General features: G+C 52.8%; 1 protein-coding gene across 1 annotated transcript; it reads right to left on the bottom strand.

Annotated features, from left to right (window-relative positions):
- Nucleotides 1–8363: 8363 nt before the first annotated feature.
- Nucleotides 8364–8657, bottom strand: G6M90_00g048640 (uncharacterized protein; the record flags this gene model as incomplete). Its single annotated transcript, XM_066130443.1, has 1 exon — nucleotides 8364–8657. One exon carries the CDS (start codon nucleotides 8655–8657, stop codon nucleotides 8364–8366), a length of 294 nt encoding a protein of 97 aa, XP_065986510.1.
- Nucleotides 8658–15560: the final 6903 nt, after the last annotated feature.

Below are 15560 nucleotides of genomic sequence, written 5' to 3'. Positions count from 1 at the left end.
CCCCCAGACCCTTCGATGGAGCCGAGTGGTCATTTTGCCATTGTCGCAACACCTTCGAAAGTCGGGCTGGTGGTTGTTTGCCCCGCAGACGACGACAACTCTATTCACCAGAACCTTTATCCTCACTGTCGACACACATACTCCGTATGCCTTTTGCAGACAATCCAGTGATGTGCTCTTACATCATTGCATCTGTCCGCTGCTCTCGCCGTGGGTTGCTTCGAAACACATGTACATTGGCCACGCCACGGTTTCTTCCGATCTGTCGCTCCTTTTTATGAGACAAGGAGCTTCAGACTGGCATGCCTGTGCTATTTGCGGTCATTCGAGGCGTACCCCAGTGAGACATTTCTATCTGGCATCGCCACACCTTCTGGAATTCTGAGCGCATGGATGGATGACAGAGATGAGACCAGCAAGTAACCGAACGCAAAGCAAAAGAAAGAAGGAACGAAGGAAAGAAAAATCTCCATGTAACCATCCTGGCACTCGCTCCGACGGCACGACATTTCTCAATATCATCTTTTGTGATGCGCCGCGAACGTTTCGCCTTGTCCCGCCGCCCGAGTTGAACCGTTAGACATCTTACTTGTTTTAACCAGTACCCCTTTCCCATTCCTGCATACATATTAAATTGAGCACCAACGACGCCAGCCTTTCCCCAAAAGTCTATCTGCGCCGCAGCCGCAGCCTCTATTAGTGCCCCATGTAGTCCAGGCCATCGTGTGGCTGCGATGATAGTCACCATGTACTAACTAGGCCACTTCGGTCCACACCTGTCAGATGGATGGCATACGAATACACTTGGGGCAAATCACGAGTGCCAGGTTCCTACGCCATGGCTGCTGTCGAGTTGTCTAGCCGCCACCTGACGAATTTTGCTCGGGCCCTACTCGCTTCTAAGCGTTGATCACTCCCACCATCTCTTCTCTGGTTATGGATGGGGAAATCTAGCAATCTTGGCAAGCTGGATGACGATTGGTCAGGAACATTCGCAAGCCAACCAGCTGCTCGTTGGCTGGTGATTCCAAGTCAAATCTTGACTTGATCACTTGTGTGGCAGAATAAATTTGCCCAAGATAAAATGCACACCAATGTATTATGATAAATCACAATATGGGGCGCGATAGTCAGGTGCCTACCTGGTCTAGTTGAAGACTTTTGGCCTCCCACGGTAATTCCACTGCCCATTTGGAATTCCCGTATCCTGGGGTTGGTTTACTCCCGGCTGGCAAGGTCCCATCTGTCATGTTCTTTATGGGAAAGAGTCGAACCCAAAGAGTACCGCGCCGGAATAAACTTGACGCTATTTTCCGGTTAGCTGACTTGGCGTCCACAACTATCGACGGGGACGCGCTGGCTGTATGGGAACGTGGAGCGGGTTCACCGCAAAACGTGGAAGTTTAAGAACGCGCATGCCGGGTAACGAGCCTGTTCAGCTGGGTACGCCCGAGTGACGGGATATTTTATACTTTTATCTGGGCGCCAAAGGCCGTGAATGGTGATGACGAGACGTTTTCAGCTCCAAGGCTTGTCGGGCCACGAGCTTCATATCGGCTGCTCAACGCCTGATAGGATTAGAGCCAATCACCGTGCTCGACCCGGGCTCTGGACATGGGAGAATTTAACTCCGTACATGCAATCGAACACGATCCCCAGGCCACGGGGCAATCGACAGAATCATCCAGCGGGCAGCACATCAGGAATACACTGCACGACTGCGCCACTCGCATCAAACGGAGTCGCAGCCCATGGCGTGGCGTGAAACAGCAAGGGCTTGTCGACCCTTTGGTGCGTTGCCGATTGCCTGGTAGAAGAGTGCAAATTGCCCATCGATAGGGACTTTCTCTATCGAGGTCACCAAGACCTGATGGTGGGCCAACCCCATACAGAGTACCCAGTACAGCAAACATTGTAGAAGTTACAATGCAGGGGATCCCCTGTGCTTGATTAGATCTCGTTATTCAGCCACTAAGAATCTGTTTACCATCCCGGGTTGGCATCTGCCGACTGCCTGTGGGGGTTGATGTGTGCTTGGTTTGATATGGTCAAATGAACGAACGACTTGGCAACGGCTGATCAAGTGCAAAGATCACATCATGTGATTGGTGCTGAGTTCACCAACTTGGCAGCGACGGGCTTGTCACAACTCCCAAAGAAGAGACGCTAAGCACCATCGCAGACTCCGTACTTATGTAAGTACTTGACCAGACTTCAGCTTTCAAGTACGAAGTACTAGTAATTACAACAAGATCCGACAAGGCTGAGAGGGTCCGAGCTCAAGTTCTCCTAAGCACGGGAGGGCTGCCAGCCCTTGCTGTCACTGATGCTCAATGTCAAAGGAGTTCTGCGTATCACGATACGAGATGCGGATGCGTGTCGGCTGAGCACATGAAATCGAAACAACCAAATCGTGCATCTCCCAGAAATGCCACCGCCGCAGCTCCGGTAGCGTTTCATCCGGAGCTGTTCATGGGCCGAAAAGCCCAGCCATCCTTCATGTATGTGTGTTGCAGCAGCAAGTATGAGATGCGACAACCATGGGTTCATCTGCTGGTGCGACCGAGCAACCAAAGAAGTCTCCTCACAAATAATATCTGGAGCGCATGCCACAAGCCACAGCCCGACACCCGGTGCATCTGCGAGCAAGCATCGGACCCAAAGGAACGGAATGGCCGAGGCAGACGTGGATTGGATGAATACCGGCCACCAAATGTTGGCAATAGTGGTGGCAAGCGCGGGCGGCGAGCTTCCATGTTGGCGGTGTCTCGAAACTGCTGCGTATTCCGACATGGCTCTCATTTCATTGGCAGGCTCTCTCTCACCGGGAGAAGAACAGACCATTCGAAATCCCAGCTCCGTGGTATGCTCACCTGCATCGTGCGGATGGCGCAATACCACTTGTCCAGCCAAGTGAGCCATGCTCAGGTGATTTGGCAACACCAAGAATTGAACAAATGACGGGATACCGAAATGAAAGGGGCCACTGCACATTTCTTGACAGTCCGTCTCACCTCAGTCACGGGGGCAATGCTTGCCGCTGCTCAGGTGAACGGCGACCAAGACTCCTCAGTGCTAGGAACTGGCGCCAGCGGTTGAGTCCTGCCAGGGCGTCTGTAGCTCCCAACATTACATGTCAACCGGCCGGTAGGCCATTCCACACGTGCAGGCAGTGTCGGCTGGACAAGGCTGATGGAGCTGCGTCCTCTTGCTGGTCCCGACGTCGAGTCTGTTGTGGGCCCATGCTATTTCTGGTCGATTCCTCCGTCCTCGCAACTCTTTTGGTCGGCGATTCTAATTCTAGCAAGTGCTACTAGTAGTGTACTAGTAGCTGTGATCAGCTGGCCCTTGGCTTTTGCCTTGCCCGTGACGGCGGATAGGGGGCGTGTGGGTGAGGTCGCCAATATGAGATGGACATTCCGGCCTTCTCAGCAGCCACACGCTTGGTCGTCCAGCTTCAGCCTTGCATCGAAATACAAAGACTCAATTGTTGATGCTCTGGCCAATGCGCGATGAGTAGCCAGCTTGCGCCAAGCACTACTCCGTACTCCCTACATCAGCACCGTGAACGTCATTGGAAGGTCAGCAAGAGAAATTCACGGTGCGCCAATGGCTTTCCATGGTTCCACTGGGCACGTCAGAGTGCTTCGAGGCAACTTGTTTGACACATTCCTCGGTCGGTTCAGTCGGTTCCAGCCGTACCTTGCATATGGTGCTGCCATTCGGGCTGGAGGATTTTGACGCAGCAGAAACCTTCTAGAGGGATGAATTGCACACAGTGGACCTGACAAGTGGCGTGAAGCTCGAGCCGTGTCTTGGGCAGAGAAGCCCGAAAATGGTCAGGGCGCTTGAAAGAAGACTGGATTGCTCGGCTGCGTGCGGCTTGCGATGCCATCGGCCAGCATCGTGTCTTGGCAATGATATGTCAAGGTTCTGATTGAGTTTTTTTTTTTTGTTCAGACCCTTGTTTCAAAAACGTTAAGTTTTCACACTTGTTGGTGCTTGCTGTCTTGTGCTGACATTGTGAACCCTCTCTTTTACAGTTACCTGTTAGCCCTGTCTAGCAATTCACCCCCCAAATTTCAGCTCGATCCTCATGATAAACATCGATCGCCAAGAGATGCTCTTTTCCAAGAACCTGAGAGGGTCTGCAAACTTTGTCTGATGGAGCCGTGGATCGACTTGCTCCATGGAGGGATTCTGACAGCTACTTAGTCCGTACATGGTGACCAAACGGCTCAATCGCAGCACAAACTACTCCATACTATTACCAGCTCCACAGCCTTAATCAGATGCTTGAACGCGGCTCAGACGTCACGCAAAAGCCGCCATCAGTGCCACAAGACGGAGGGATTGGTGCAAGACAAGGCATCATGCACCCCTGTTTGACGTTGAGGAGCAGCAGTTCGCGCATCAAATGAAGACGGAAAAGGTCCTTGACTCTCCCCAATGGAGCCATTGTCTAGGACCAGCATTGACAGTGGGCGATGCGCGAGCAAAATCACCCAAGTTACGTGCCTAGGTAGCTTGCCTAACATGGAAACACACCCGAAGTCCGACCTTGGCTCGAGCACACGCCGGCGCACAGAGAACAAAAAAAAATAGCATTGCCAAAGACAAGAGGTCAATGAAATTGTCTTCACTCGGCCCCGATCGTCATATGCATGGCAGCTCTTTGTGTCATGGGCCGGCTCAAGATGTAGTCGGGATGCCCGAAGCAGGCTACCACACTTGTTTGTTTTCTGCCGACTATACCAACAGGACTTTGATTGTGCCTTGAAAAACTTGACGGGTAACGATCCATCGTGGGCTAGGCGGGCTGGGGTATGCTACGTCGGTCCTCTGTCTCACATGCCGCCAACAACAATGCGCTGACGAGCGACGCTGTTTCAACTGGGCAGATAGACGAAGCGGCACGTACACAAGTACATACTAGTACACGTTGTACGGGCACTCGATGTGGACAGAAACAAATGATGCATCGACCCCTTCACCGAGGGCCGCATGGGTGGGTGGGTAAAATGAATGGTCGCCTTGTCGAGAGGCCGCTTTTCTGAGCTGTCAAACTATTTTGACCAAGACGCCCGTCCGCCCGGCTCGCCTTTCTCAAAATTACGGCAATCACCATGATGAAAACAGCCAGGGAGGGCTTCAGGATAAATCAACCACGGTTCTTTTTCCGGTTTTTTTTTCATTCTCGCTTATGCCCACGTCCCAACCTGTGCCGTGTGCCGTGTGCCTTGCATGGCGTCAATATTCAACAGCGGCTAAAGAAGTCGTAGCGTGTGTATTGTATTGTATACTATTCGTATGTACATACTTGCGCCAGGGGGCATTTATGTATGTATTCTTCCATGATGACGGCCAGGGTCTGGTTGCCGGCTAACGGAGAGTGTCCAGGTCTTGCTTCTGCCACCTCTGCCATCCGGGCTGCCGCTCTTCTGCCCTGCCTCTCCATTGTCATGATTATTGTACTCCGTAGGCGTTCAATGTTGTCAACTCACGAGCCGCACTGCACTGGAGTGCCTGTACCATGTCATTCGCTGCCAATGGCCAGGTTTCATATATGCATGTGTACTATGTATGACACCAGCAGTTGAAGCAAGCGGCCTGATTGAGTATCCGTCTATCATTGCCTTTTTTTTTTCAGAATGACGACGGGGGCGATTGGCGGTTGCTCTTTGGATGGTCATCTTTGCCTTTGCAAGTTTGGCCTTGTTCTTGGACTGACAGTGCGTCTCGAGTTTCTTCTTTCCGAGTCTGGGCGCAATTCACCCAGACATTCTGTTATCAAAATACGGCGCAACAAACACTCATCTGATACGGCGCATGGAGTACGGAGTAATAAACACCCATCTACTCCGTACATACTGTCACTACCAGCCACTGGGATCCTGTCTCCTTTCAACCCCTGAGCAAAAAGTGGCTGCCGAGCCATCCTCATCGGTCTGTGCGAGCGACGATCTTTCTGGGGCAAATGGACCTCCTGAAGGACCCTTGTTGGTGGCCTGCTCAGTGACGGGTACTATCTTTTTTCGATACTCGGGTCCCTGTATGAATGCAGCCGCGAGAGAGACGTGGTGAGATCAGAGGTGCAACATTGCGACATTGTATGTCGGCTGGCTCTACCCCGGCTAAAGACTGCTTCCTGCAACAACCAGACCAGGTGGTCAAGTCTAACAACTTGGCGTGCTCTATACATACATATGGAGAGCTTTGGCGACGGATGGCCCGCACTTCTTCCACGTCCGTCAGCTCTCACTTGGCGGCGTGTTGGAAAGCGACACATCACAATGTCGAGCCCGTCTCCGCCCCGTGGATCAAGCAAGTCTCGAGAAACGCGTGGCAATGGATCATTTCAAGCCTCTCGGTACGGAGTATCGGAGAGCTTCAGGTTTTGAGTTGCAGTGCGATACAAACGGCTGCTGGTATCCAGCCCGGCCTTCTTTTTTTCTCTGCGGGATTCGTCCGCCAATATCATGTCGACTTGATGCGGAACTTGACCTGCGGGCGCAAGCCGTGGCTTGGGGTTTACAACACAGGCCCTGGTAGTTACTCCGTATACTACTACTACCCTGTAATATGTATGTATACTCTGTGCTCGGCACTCGGTTCTCCGCATAGTACTACGACAAATGATGCACGAGGTCGATTCTGTGGCCGCAACGGCTTTTGGAAGCCCCGGCTTCCCGCGTCTCCTCTGGTCTGACAGGGCGGTGCTTGAATTAGTATCCTTTGCACAGTGCAATATTTTGGTCGCCCAAGGCCATGTTTTTGTTCTGAGCCAATTTTGTCGGCCAGGGACGTGGGTTTCGCCCGTGGCAGGAAACGTGCTGCTCAAACAAGCCCGTATCCCACTCTCACGAGAATCGAGCCGTTCCTCAAGTCCCTCTTTCTTCGACTGGGAAATTTTGTGGAGGGCAAAATATCTTTTTCCCCATGTTATGCGCGCGTGTGTCTCTACAGCCATTAGATATGTATGTACACACAGCAGCCCCAACCCCGTATGTATGTATGCACATATGTATGCACAATTTCCTCGTGTAACATCGTGACATCTTCCCTCACCCGGATGCAAAAACCAGACAGGGGGACGGGGGGAAGAGACAGTCCAGGCCCTCCACGATGCAACCCGCACCTGCAGCCAAGCCCTCTCCTCCTCCGCAAAACCCAAGAGAGTGCAGGTTTGGGGGTACTACTGCTATTTTTTCCCACTCTTTCCCGCCCGGAGCCCGAGGTCAGGTCACTTCGGATGGGTGAGCATCTGTGCGTGCTCTCATGTTGGTCGAGGGCGGCAATAGCGAGGGGATACACTGCTCCCGTGGAGTGATTTCCTCCCGCTCCGTTGGCCTCGTTTTCCGGTACCTGGGAGGTCTGGAAACTCGGTTTAGACGCCTGCAATTTCCAGCTGTTTGTCACTGCAGTCTTTGTTGGTCGTGACGCGAGCGCCACATGTACGCCTTGCGGAGTACACACACATACATACTACATACGCCTCCGCGCTTGAACCACGTTGTGGTGATGAATGGCGCCCGGGGGGCGGAGGGGGGAAGGGGGCTTGCCGTTCTGAAAACGACATGCTGGTGTTTCTCTCATGTCGATGCGCATATATGCGTGTTCCGTGCCGTTGTCAGATCGTCAGAGATGCGGGCTTGTCCATTGCATAGCTCACAGTTTTTATACCAGCTGCCGCATGTACACAGTGTACGGGGGACGGAAAAGAGCTGTCGTCTCTGCCGCCTCGTGCCAAAGGGGAGCAGAATACACCTCCCTGGACTGAACACCCAGTGACGCATCGCACAAACACACGGAGCACACCGCAGGCACCGCGAACCTGCTCTTCGGGAATTGACTCATCTGCACGCCGCGGCATCGTGGCACGGCGCACAGGCACACGGACGTGTAGCAGTAGTACTAGTCGTCTTGGTGGCAGCACCCTTCGAGTCCTGGACTCTTGGGACGGGACGCCGTCGAGGACGCCTGCCGACAGGGTGCGCCTGGTGGCCGTGTTGTAGTCGCCGACGTCTGTTCCTGCCGTCGGTTCACCCCGAGAGCCTTGCGGACTTGGGGGTCTGAGAGGGAAAACGTGCGGAACCTGGTTCGTGGAGTTTGCTTCCGGTGGCAGTTTGGCTTGTGGGGTGCGTTTTGGTGGCTGCCGCCGCCACGGGGTCTGCCACGGGGTGCCTGGGTGATCGATGTGTTTCAGCTGCTCTTGGGTTTTGATCTGGGATGGGCGGAATGATGTGACGAGACGTGTGTGTGACGGTGGTTGATGAGACAGGATCGTGCGGTGGTGTGTCGTACGAATATATTCGGAGCTCCAGTCGTGAGAAGTTGGGGGAGGAGGGGGGGGGGGGACTGGATCAGCAGTGCGCTGCTTCTGAGGGAAGCGGCGTGACGGACTGCTCACCGAGGCCTGGATGGTGTTTGATCATCATGGCCGCCAATGCTTTTGTGTGTGACGAACGGATGGGGTTGGCGGCTTCGTGTTCGCTCTTGGCTCTGGTTGCCGCTGATTGGGTATTGGGGGAGAGATGTTGGCCAAGAGCAGCTTCATGAGTGTTGATGGGACATGACGGAGGCTGCTGTTTGTGAGTCGAGTTGCGATGGTACGCGCCGAGTTTCATCCATACTTGCAAGATGCTGTCGTGGCGCATCTTGTCACGAAAAAGCCTCGACTCGGCTGCACAACACGGAGCTCATATTCTTGTTTCGACGGCGTATATGTATCCTGTGGTGAGTCTGAAGAACATATCACGAACCCGGTCGAAGCTATCTGACCTTATCTTTGTCGCAGAGTTGGTGCTTGAATCGCCTCGCTCCAGCAGCTGAGACTATGTTGATTGCATCATCTCGTCTCGACTCATGTGGGATGAACCTACTCTCCTCGTGGCAAGTGCACATGAGTTTGGTGTTGGCCATCAGACGCTACTTATGTGCCCGGAGCCTCCGCGTATTGCTGAGGTTATTCGAAAATTAACCACAGACAAAACGCCAGAACTCAAGCGCCGTCTTCCGGTCTTTTATCTACAACCCTCCTTGAGCAGTAGCAAGGCCGAGCTGTTGATATGCGTCAAAGGGACCCAAGCGTAATCTATAGGTGACGTACACATCTTGAACACTGAGGCGTGAAATGACAAGCAAACAGGCCATCCACCAACACACCCAATCCATGGACCTCGATAATCATCAGCTGGCCGGTCTTGTGCGTCGAGATCATTTTGACCTTGTCAGTCCGGAAGGCGGCTTGTTTGCTGTTGTAGACTTCAAGAAGGACTGATTCACCCTTTGGAGGATGCTGCGCAGAGTTTCAGTTTCGTGCGTGATGTGGAAAGACTCGTGGTACATTGTCGATGACAGCGCTAGGATGGCTAAACTTGGCTCATGTTCTGCGTCAATAGCTTGTCGGCGAATGAAGGGTCTGAAGTCGTCGGCTTGTATGGACTTGTTGTCCGGCCACCTGGAAACAGTGACGATTTGGGGTGTTTCTGGCTGAAGGCCGCTGCGTGCCGGCGCCAATGTCGGGTCCCATGGCCGAGAAGAGGCGCGAACCGTGCTATTGTAGGACGTTGGACAGACGTTGGGATATCTCTAAACTCAAGGTATGTATGGAATTGAAACCCTCCAAGTTGTGGTTTCTGGAGCACCGTGTAAGCTGATTGGCTCGAGAGTCGTTGTGGAACCCCCTGAGTCCTGACGACCTCGCAACTAGTTTCAACTCACAAAAGCCGCATCAATATCACGGTCAACCAAACTCTAGGGTATGCAGGTCATTCTGGCAAAATTCCATGTTTCTTTTTAGCTGAGAGAGCGCGAATGAATTTCGAGGAATTCTTTGCAAGCCGAGTCAAACTAATCTGCACGCGCCGAGTATCCTGCAGGTCTCCATACACACTTCCAGCAAGCACAAGGCCCTCAACCTGTTCATAATGTATCCTTCCACGCTCACAAGGCCACCTCGCTCTCACAATCAGCAGCCGCGGCACTTCATCTATTCTCAAATATATCATGGCAATTTCAAGGCTCATCGTTGCGCTCCCCCGAATTCGATGTGATAATCATCACCTGCCGAGATGCCAATAGGGCGTCGCCTCCCATCTCAGGCGTAACTTCCATTCAATTCAACCATAAATCCATCACGATGCCCCCGTATGCACCATCATCGCCAAACGCATCGACCTAAAGTACCTCGCGTCGCACAAGAAGCCGGCCTGCGTCACATATTTCCTTCTTGACAACACACTGGACATCCTATATTCACGGGACCGTATCGCTCCCTCACTGGCCTGGACCAGCGTCAGTCTTTACCCCCCGCATGGTCGTGTCTCTCACCGCAAAGGCAAGTCGACGAACATGTATTTCAGGTGACTGGTCAAATGAGGACTCATGTTGCTGAGGTGCGTGCAACCGTGGAGCAGGCAGCCCGTACGAGGACAAGACGAGTTGACTTTGTCGCAGGACCTTGTCGGCGGCGAATACGTCCGGGTGCATAGCGGAGGAGCTCGAGCAATCAATCGCCAATCTTCACATTTCTTGATTCATATGTCAGTCGAGAAAACCACCATAACAGAAAGGAGCACATTGGTATCGACAGACAGGACCGGGCATCCAAGAATCAGCAACAGCACCCCCTCCCATCACCACGTACATCTCCATCTAATCACCTCTCACTGCAGAGCCCCAACCACTCCGAATGACGAAACACAACCTGAGCACCACAGCTCACCGCATAGCAGCCGTCTCATCAGAATGCGGGGTCCCAATGTTGAATCCCCAGGCTGGAAGTTATCGACAGCCCTTTCCGCTGCGCCCCCACAGCCGATCTCATCAGCACCGTTAATCACGAACATTATTGTGACGCCGCCACGGCTATCCTATTGGTACGTTCATGTCCGTCTCCAAGTGTAACACGCCTCGCGTCCGCGACAGAGACCCGAATTGGACGGGGACATGCATGCCCCGGCATGGCGGAAGGGCTCCGCGTTGTGTGTACGCCGCGAACACGACGGGCATTGCAGATGACGAGAAGCTTTGTTCTACTCGAACACATCTGCCTCCAACTCGCCCATAACACGACAGAATGTCCATTCGACCAAGACCAGCCGTCTGCCTCGCCATATTAATGTTACAATCCGGGGGAGGGGGACGAGACTCGTATTGAGAATATTTAGGGTAGCAAGTGATAGCTCACCAACACCAAGACAAGATCCAGCGTTTATATCCACAGAGTCCAATTCGTCTAGATTTAAAGAAGCCAGCAGTCATCATCTCAGTTGCAGTTTATCCGACTCCGTCCGGGCCAAGGCATGATCGTCCCGGCAGGAAATGAAGTTTGGAGATTCATGTGCCGGGCTGCCAGGACGACACGCCTATAAGCAGCACACGCCTCCTCCAAGTTGCATCCGTGTAGAAAACACACCGGCGTTAATGCAGCCACTCCAAGCGAGCCGTTTCATACATTCACAGCATGCAGGGACCGAAGCGCCGCTCGTCGCTGTGCCGTCCGCATACCCGGGGCTGGATGTGCATGAGGCATTATCTATCGTCTACGTAGTGAGGAGGCGGGTTCTTGTTGTGATTTAGCCGTACGAGCCAGTCGCATTGCTCGATTGTCGTGACAGACTCGAGTTTTCAGGACAGTTTGGCTGCTGCGACGAGGAAGATCACAAGCTAGTTTTCGGAAAGCGAGCCAAGACGAATACAGACTTGGCCATGTAAACCAATTCCGTCATCGACAATCCAGGTGGTTATGACCGTTTGCCCGTCGTACTGGCGACATTTCGTGACGTGTCAAGGTAATCGTGGATGTGCCCCGGACTTGGAAAAAGTACCAGGCAGAACATGCATTAAACCTCAAATAGAAGTGTCAAGCTGGTCAAACCACCAATGGAGTCAGACAGATGTGCTCGAGGTCGTCAGGACTGTGAAGAATGAAGGGGACCAGATACTATCCGAGGTTCCACTTTCACGGCTACGAACCGGATACGAGCCGTTGCTTTGTGGAACGCCTTGGCTTGTTCTTGGAGCCTATGAGGTTCTTTTTTTTTTTGCAGGAATTGGCGTGGTTCCAAAGCAGTTAGGGAGTGTAAAGAGCCCCAAAATAGGAGTCACTCTAGGCGAAGACAGGTGGTTTTTTTTATGCAAATGCGGCTGACGTGATGTTCGCATACTCGGCCGCATGATGTGCTCGGTGATGGGCGTTGAACTGAGTGGCTGTGATTTTGGTTCGTCCAAATTATTCAATTGCACGCGGATCCTACTGAGATGGATGACAACGATGCAGATATCCATGTTGCCTGATGCTGAGGGTGCATCCATACAACTTCTTGTACGATAAGCATGATTCATTCTTACAAGCCGCAGGTTTCGTCAACCCATTGGGTAGAGGTTCTTTCAAGTGCTGGAAGCTCCAAGGTTACAACCTCGGGCAGGTCTGCATACTACCGTCATTGTCAACACTCAGCTGGGCCATGTTGGAGACCGTGTAAGACATCTTGTCATATCAACCGATCTATTTACAGCAATCGATCCACAATCACTAGCCACAGTTAGCACCCAAATCCCAAAGTCAGGAAGGCTCACAATCACCATGCCTGATCTCATCCCTGCCTGTTAAACTGCATGCGCAAAAACGATGCTGGCGGGTTGGAGAACACCGGCACATCCCGGATGTGAGCCTCGGAGCAACAAGAGTACTTCCCAGCGTCATGCCCGACGACTTTCACCGTCCGCGGCGGTGTGGTCCGTCGCGCCCACCATCTATTGTGCTGGCCATGGCATTTATGGGCTGTCTTGCTGAACAGAGGTCGTTCCCGTTGTGCCAAGTGCTTTGAGCAACCGTGGTACCTACGAGGCTCATTTCTCGAGACGGCGAGGGCGACGCCTCGATGCGCGACATTCCACTAGTTGGTTCATTCACCTAGTCATCGGTCCAAGCTCTTGGCTGACGAGTGGTGCCGAGACCCTTGCGATGCATGAAAACAGTCGGCTCGGATCATCGTAATTACTCACTTGTCCTCGGTGTTGACCAGGTCAATTAATTGTTACCTAGGTGAGGGTCAGTCGTCCGTGATTGATCGTGAGCAGCAAAAAAAGGACCATCTGCTACATGACCTTGCCCAGCCGACTACTTTTCGTCATACGACTGTCATGTCATCGTCGACCTTTTGATCCTCGTTTCCATTTTACGCAGGCGGACAACTGGGGCGAAGGCGGTTTGAGGGCCATAGTAAGCCGCCATCGTTGCGCAAAATTGCGACACGGCTTGACTCATAGCTGGGAGTCACATCATCCGCCTAAACATAACACCAGTGATCACAGCATCTATGATCTTGTTTTGCCAACTGCGCTTACACCGTCTCTTCACGCAGAAGCTGATATCTGATCGCAAGGACGCATCCATTGTTCCATTTGACTGAATTTCATAGTAAACCGCCGCGAAGTGGCCAGCATAGCTCCGAAAACGGGAGTGAAGGTGTCACTTCACAGGGACATGATTCATCCAATGTTTTAAGGCTGGAGATAGGCGGGTTGGTAGATAACGAGCGGCTTGCATCGCTCTTATCAAGGTGCGGACTGAGAGGCTCAGATAAGCGCCAAGGTGGGATTTGATCTGCCTACACTCCCCCCAATGACCGACAAATTAAGGCTGCCTCCAAATCTGCCGATAGGCGCCTGCTAGCCATGTTTTGGCCAAGCTGAATCGCTTTCCTCAAAAGAAATTAATCCCAATGCTCGAACACCGCTTGGTGCGCGAGTTGACAGCATAACGATAGATTCTCACACCACCACGAGGTTCTGTGGCCAAGCCAACGATGAGCTGCACCATTTGTTCTCCACCCTGTTGCATTGCATGGCATAAGAACCATGCAATAGCAAAAGGTCAGAGATGCCGGAGCAAAGCCTCAGAAAGGATGGCCGGATCAAGACGCCTTCTCACCGGGTTTCCAGGCCGTATTCCCACGGCGCAAGCACAGGACGCATTCATTGATGTACGTGCGTACGTGACGGCCAACCATCCAAAGATGGTCACTGGCGGTCCAAGACAAAATTTCAAGATATTGTGCTGGAAAGCGGGTCCCATGGAGGTTTGTTTTCGATAAGCCATTCGACACCGAAATGATGTCAAACCTTGATTTGATGGTGGTGCCTTCGGCAAGCCGCCCGCCGCGGAGAGGCTGCTTGAGATGCCTACTCTGGCCGTCTTCTCCGTTTGTTCTTTTCTTTTTCTTTATTTTTCCTCATGGTGGAATTGCAATGTGATTCTTCCTGTGTCCTGAGGACCAATCCGTCAATTGCTCTTGATCCTGAGTAGTAGTAATAAGAGTTCGTCGGAATGTGGTCAGGCCAGTTTGCCCCGCCTTGGCAGATGATTGTTTCAAACCCCAGCCAAGAGCGGTTTGCGTTGGCGTGTTGCAGATTCAAAGGAAGAAAAGGCAAGGCGCCGTTAGACTTGAACATGCCATGCTTGCTATACTGACAGCAAAATCTGTAGAGCTCTGTGGGGCTGTCTGTCAATGGTGGAATTGGGCTCCTCTCTGGCGGCTTCTCACACATGCTGCTGATATGGCGTGCCATGGCGGTTGGCCAGGGATGTATCTCAGCAGACTGTCACATGCCAAACACACGACAACTGGTACACATGGCTTGCTCCATGATCGACCAGAGCAGACCAGCACCAGCACCGTCTCACGTAACAGTACGAGGCAACAGATGGGGTAGTGGCTGAGCAGCTGCGGCCAATTGCGTCGTGGACCTCAAGAGCAGAGTGCATTGCAAGCGGGCGACGATAGCAAGCGGCAACCAACGCGTAGCCCATCCGGCGGTACAATTGGCACACGGTCCATGCCTGAAGCTCTACTCAAAGCCTCTTTGTCTGCTAGTGCTCCGTACCCTGCACTATGTACCTGTTGCCCGTTGGTTAGCCAAGGGGATTGTTGAGGTGGCAGGATACTCAAGTGGATAATGTGTGGCGGCGTTTGGCAGCGCATCGCGCCGCTTGCGAAAGGCCAAGGTCTTCTTGACGAAACATGGAAGAGGAGACGACATCTGGGCATGGACATCTGAAGCCTCTGCCTGGCCCACAATTGCTGCCATCCCCTGCTCCTGCCTCGTCTGCCGCCTGCCCCATGTCTCGAGCTTGTCTGGGCCACTTTCACATGTTCGCCGCACAACCCTCAGCCCAACGCCAAAGGAACGCCAAAGCCAACGCCAATGGGCTGCCAGGTTTGTCGTGCCCGCGAATTCTCCCTCCAACAGGCCGCTTTTGCCTCTGAGAGTGGAAACAAGTTGTCTTTGATAAGTGTCTGGCCCACGCCAGTTTTGCAAGTGGCGTTCCCGACCTGCATCTATCCTTTTTAATCATTGACTTCTCCCGTCTACAAGAACAACTGAACCCTCCCTTCTTTCACCACCACCTTGAAAAACGCTCCATCTTGAGTTATTTACCCAACAAAGGGCCCTTTGTCAAACGAGTCTTGTTTACTCGCCTCACTCACGTCCACGTCCCGCTCTCCCTCTCTCCCACACACACACAAAACACAACGCCCACCACATTCTCA

The sequence above is a fragment of the Metarhizium brunneum genome, chromosome 2 (genome assembly GCF_013426205.1).
Source record: "Metarhizium brunneum chromosome 2, complete sequence".
Classification (NCBI taxonomy): domain Eukaryota; kingdom Fungi; phylum Ascomycota; class Sordariomycetes; order Hypocreales; family Clavicipitaceae; genus Metarhizium; species Metarhizium brunneum.
Note: the sequence above shows the minus strand (reverse complement) of the source record. Positions and strands in the feature narration are given on the sequence as shown.